General features: G+C 34.7%; 2 protein-coding genes across 2 annotated transcripts; both read right to left on the bottom strand.

The window, feature by feature from the left end:
- Positions 1 to 690: 690 nt before the first annotated feature.
- Positions 691 to 2,037, bottom strand: LOC117931310 (ankyrin repeat-containing protein At5g02620-like). The gene is made up of 2 exons (XM_034852258.1): positions 1,635 to 2,037; positions 691 to 1,433 (listed from the first exon to the last, which is right to left on the bottom strand). The coding sequence occupies exons 1-2, from the start codon at positions 1,953 to 1,955 to the stop codon at positions 792 to 794; spliced, it is 963 nt and encodes a 320-aa protein (XP_034708149.1). The 5' UTR covers positions 1,956 to 2,037; the 3' UTR covers positions 691 to 791.
- Positions 1,982 to 3,874, bottom strand: LOC117930532 (ankyrin repeat-containing protein At2g01680-like). Its single transcript, XM_034851177.1, has 5 exons — positions 3,244 to 3,874; positions 2,981 to 3,097; positions 2,552 to 2,671; positions 2,127 to 2,167; positions 1,982 to 2,005 (listed from the first exon to the last, which is right to left on the bottom strand). Exons 1-5 carry the CDS (start codon positions 3,872 to 3,874, stop codon positions 1,982 to 1,984), a joined length of 933 nt encoding a protein of 310 aa, XP_034707068.1.
- Positions 3,875 to 4,914: the final 1,040 nt, after the last annotated feature.

The following is a 4,914-nucleotide window of genomic DNA, read 5'->3' as shown; positions in this document are numbered from 1 at the left end:
AAAGACATGGTGGGCCATTTAAAACTCAAAGAAATGCAAGGATACTTGCGACAGAGGCTAAGCTTGAATCCTCCTACCTATTTTGAATAACTAACATGCATTTCGAACCCAAAAACATGCATGGGCAGTGGGTGAGTTCTGAATTCACCTTGAAAATATGGATGCCACCATTTTTTTTTTACTGAAATACCTTTCAGAAATCCATCTAGCCTTCATAGTTATGAAAAAGTATTTATTGCAGTAATTATGATTGTAACCCTATAAATAAGGTTAAGGTTAGTGAAAAATTTATAATTTCAGAGTTCACTTTCTCTAATTTTCCTCTCTCAAATTTCTCTTTATTGATTTTATTTCACAACGTCAAAAAAATTATTATTGTTTCATCTACAAGTTGTCTAAAACTCATTAAATTCAGAGCATAGAAGTATTGAACATTCTCATATACGTTTGTTTGAGGCAGTGATAACATACAAGTTTACATCATATATTAATGGATGTATTCCTACCGCCATATCTTGCAGTGGATCACATTATCAAACCTGGAAGCATTTGAATGAATTACTAAAAACCTTCTATTAAGTAAATGGTTTCCAGCAATTGTATAACATAAGGAACAAGAGTGAGCTTGGCACCAACAGGTGAAAAGGCAGAGATTTTAGAGTTAAATACAGGCAGTTCCTTACTAAGAGAGTATTCCATTTATACATTAAGTACTTATAATGTATATATTGTCTATAAATTCATTGAGAAATTAAGAACATACAATCAATATCACATCCTACTCTATGGTTCTACAGAATCCCAAAGGTGCAAAAACACAAGAATAAACACCCAAGCACAATTGAAGTTATTGCAATCGGGGAGGAATAAGGTAGCACCACAAAAATGCCTGAAGTAAATGCTATCGCCATTCCCAGGAGAGAGATGTAAGTGAGTAGTGCGGCAAATTTTATGAAACGTTGACACAAATGGTAGCTTTGTTCCAGTGAAGCAAAAAAGTGGAGAATCACAGCTGCAGTTGAGCAATAGAAAGCTATAGCATCTGTTATCACAAAGGCTTTGAAAAATGCCCTTGTTGATAAAACTGACTTACCCTTGTTAGGGTCATCTTGATTGTACCCACCAGGTAGAGAGAAACAGGCTGCAAAAGTTACTGTTGCTATGAGGGTTGCCACCAGTAGATGAGTGTTCGATACATCCTTCAAATACTTAGATGTGATCTCTTTCTTCTTTACAACTTCATTATTCCTGTCACGAAGCGATTCACTTGCATCAAGTGATATTCTCTCTCTGTCTTCTCTAAGCTCTAACTCATTTATGCCTTCTTTCAGCCCTTCATTGTCATTGATTTTTTGGTCTGTGTTTACTCCAACGATCAGTCGCTCGAGACTTTGTTGAGCACCGCTATTCTCCAACTTCCTCATGATACAATACTGGAAAGATTTTTCAAAGAACTTCTTAGAATAAAATGTTGTTTTTAGTAAAGCCAGCCACCAGGCACATATATGACCAGAAAATTCAATTAAGGCAACTTATTTCTTCTGTATTTTTTTTTCAAGTTTCAAATATGTAAAGAGAAATAAAGCAGTGGAACCAATGTACAATGTAAAATTATCACCTTTCTAAGTACATACCTTTTTAATTTCTCCCAAATCCATATTTGTTTGGACAATGTCGATAGCCTTCAAATATTTCTTGTTTGTTGCCCTCTTATCCACTCTACCATCTCTAGCCAAAATCAAGACGCTGTCGTAATGACCGTAGATAGCAGCTAGATGCAAAGCCGTGTTGCCTTCATTATCTATCTCATTTATTAGGCTTTCCCAGCCTTGAACGTCTAGAATATACTTCACCACTTTAGACTCCCCACATTGGGCTGCAACATGAAGAATGGTCCAGCCATTTTTGTCAACCAAATTATAAACACATGGACATTGTTTGGTGATCTCTTCCATTATATTAATGTAGCCTTTTTTAGCTGCTATGTGAAGAGCAGAACTATCTTCTATATCCAACGAGCAAGCAACTGATTTATCACATTCCAGCAATTTCCCAGTCGCTTCAAGACATCCCAATTGTGCAGCATAATGAAGGGGAGTCCACCCAAATATGTCTGTTTCTTTGACCATACCTTCCCTTTCGACCAGTAGTATTGCCATAATGTCATCTAGCAGTTTAGACCAAGAAGAAGAAATATAATTAAAACATACTTTTTCATCTAGAAGAGTACTTTTAGAAAATAAAAATTAAGTGATTATTACATTCTTTTTATTTTAATACCAGATAATGGCTCGGGATTACTTCTCCATGAGAAGGATCAGGCATCATGCAATGAATTTTTCCCATCAATTTTAAAGAGGGTAGCTAGAGGGGCATATATTATAGAAGTAATTGTGTGATTTTCTTCCTTTGGTTTCCCAAAATAAGTATTACTGTTTTACTTTCCTAATGAGAAAAAGAGGGAGGTTTGCTCTCTTGTAAAGGGCATGATTTATGCATTATGAACGTATCTGAGAAAGTTAATTGCCCTATTCTAAAACGAGGAATTTACCAGTTTGATTTGAGACAGGTCCACCAAGGTACTCTAGAACCTTGAAAACAATATTATAAACAAACTGTCGCAGCCTTTCTAAAGATATCAAATGAGGACCATCATTTCCACGTTCATGGCCTGCAAGACATAATAAGTTAGCAACTGAAATGTCTCATTGAACAATATTAGAGAGAAGGGGTACTCAAGCATTCATTTATTGGATTGGAAAGTAAAAGATCAGAAGAAACAAAGGGATGGATGAAACTCTTTTGTGGACATTAGGAAGAATCCATTAAGGAGCATGATATGCATATTGAATGCAAATCTTACAAGCTTAAACTTTTAGGGAAATTAATAATTCAACATGGTATTAGAGCTTAGTTTGACTGGATTTGTATACTCTTTAAAACATAAACTAGAAAGAAACTAAGAGGAAAATGAGCTTACTATTTTGACTCGATGTGTTTTCTTTAAAGTATCCTTTTAAACGCGAAGAACATTCACGAGTTGAGCTCCGAAGTCTTTCTAATGACAGCACCGGAATTGAATTGCCATATTTGATTCCTGCACAATACGTAAATTATAGCAGGAACTATTATAATAATTAAGTTGTAATGCTACAACCCATTCCTGAAAAAATGTCATATTAGAAAATGCAATGCTACTTATAGGTACATGTATTCCTGAAAAAACCATGGCAAAAACATTACCTTGCTGGGTTCGAACCACAGCCGCATGCAAAGCTGTCATGCCTTTGGTGCCCCTATGAGAACATGTTGGACACTTATTTAAGATATGTTTTGCAATGGCGAAAAATCCTCTTTCTACAGCCAAATAAAGCGGGGACTCATTAGCCTTATTATACATATGCAGCATTAATTCAATATCCGCGTTTACCAATAATTTCACCACATCAAGATGACCGTATCTCACTGCTACATGAAGTGCTGTATCACCCTCCTGATTCACCATCAGCAAATCCTGTGGCGCATTTTCCCTAATCCTTTCAATGTCATAACATAGTGCTTTGGAGCTGCTAATAAATTGTTCAACCATGCCTAAACAGCCTGTCCTCGATGCAGTATGCAATGGAGTGTCACCTTTCATGTTAGCTTGACTTAAAAGCCCTGGATTCAAGCGTATGGCCTCTCTGGCAAAGTCCACCTGCCCGAAATTCGCGGCAATGTGAAGAAGATTGTCTTTCCGCTGGATTGTTTCTTGGCGGAGAATTTCAGAGATGTTCACCCCATCCCTCAGGAAATCAATCTTCCCAAGCTGTGCAGCTTCGTAAGCTAAACATTCCATGGCTGGGCCAGCAAGGTTCCTCCTTCTGGTACACATTAATGAAACAAGAATAATGGAAAAAGATTATGATCACAACATATGTTTTGCTCCTGCCACTCTTCATATCCTTTCATGTAGGGACAGTTTTTTTTTACCCTTTAATTACAATTTTCATTTATGAGATTAGGACCTACAAATTAATGGGATTGTGATCCAGCATGTGATTGAAACAATTGAGATGTTTAGGTTATTGGCAACTAACTAGTCAACCTATTATCTAATTTAAAATTTATTTTTAAAAAAATAGGGATTTTCGGGAAGCCATTGAGTTAAGTTGATCAAAAAAAGATAAAATGATAAAATTTTCCTAATTTTTTTTTTTTTTTGCATGAAAAAAATCAGAACATAAATCAATTTATGGGTTTCTAGGGTCCCAAAATTCACAAAAAAAAAAAAAAAACAACAACAACAACAATAGCAACAGGCTATATTTAACTCAAATTTAGAAATTTTTTCAAGAAATGAATTCAATATAACGTTATAATGATATTTTGTTTCATTTCATTCATGTACAGAAACCCTATTAAAAGTTGCATCAACATAACTCCAAATTAAATGCAAAATCTCTCCAGATAGCCACAACAACAAATTTTATTCATTTCCAAAATACAATCATTCCATTGAAATCCCAACATAATAAAATAAAAGCTCTTATCCTACTATTAAGGGAAATCAACAATGAGATACTCAAACTTAAATGCATAATGGGTAGGACTTTATTCCTGTTAATGATTTCATAAGTCAAAAACAATCAAATATCAATAATATTTTATTATCTTACTTAAAGCAAATCATATTACTATTGATTGTTGGTATAGGTTTGATTATCCCTACCAACCTGAAGATGTTTCACTAGCTCTTGTTGGTCTTGCCTTAAATACTTAAATGATTAATCCTTTATTGTTGATTCTGATGCTACCTCATGTATTATAAAGGATGCTGATAAATTTTGTCATATTAAGTAATATCATGGGAATCATGTTATTTATGTTGAAGATGGAAACGGTTTAACTTTCTTTGATCATATCAAAGATACT

This window comes from Vitis riparia, chromosome 14 (genome assembly GCF_004353265.1).
Source record: "Vitis riparia cultivar Riparia Gloire de Montpellier isolate 1030 chromosome 14, EGFV_Vit.rip_1.0, whole genome shotgun sequence".
NCBI classification, from domain to species: Eukaryota; Viridiplantae; Streptophyta; class Magnoliopsida; order Vitales; family Vitaceae; genus Vitis; species Vitis riparia.
The sequence above is the reverse complement of the archived record's forward strand: the minus strand, read 5'-3'. Positions and strand labels throughout refer to the sequence as shown.

What these genes read in the sequence shown, in the direction of transcription:
- LOC117931310 (XM_034852258.1), bottom strand. Translation starts at nt 1,955, where the DNA reads ATGGAAGAGATCACCAAACAATGTCCATGTGTTTATAATTTGGTTGAC. An exon ending in ATTTGGGAGAAATTAAAAAG is followed by an intron (nt 1,434 to 1,634) that starts GTATGTACTTAG and finishes AAATCTTTCCAG; the next exon opens with TATTGTATCATGAGGAAGTT.
- LOC117930532 (XM_034851177.1), bottom strand. Translation starts at nt 3,874, where the DNA reads ATGTGTACCAGAAGGAGGAACCTTGCTGGCCCAGCCATGGAATGTTTA. An exon ending in TGTGGTTCGAACCCAGCAAG is followed by an intron (nt 3,098 to 3,243) that starts GTAATGTTTTTG and finishes CGTATTGTGCAG; the next exon opens with GAATCAAATATGGCAATTCA. An exon ending in ACCTGTCTCAAATCAAACTG is followed by an intron (nt 2,168 to 2,551) that starts GTAAATTCCTCG and finishes CTAAACTGCTAG; the next exon opens with ATGACATTATGGCAATACTA.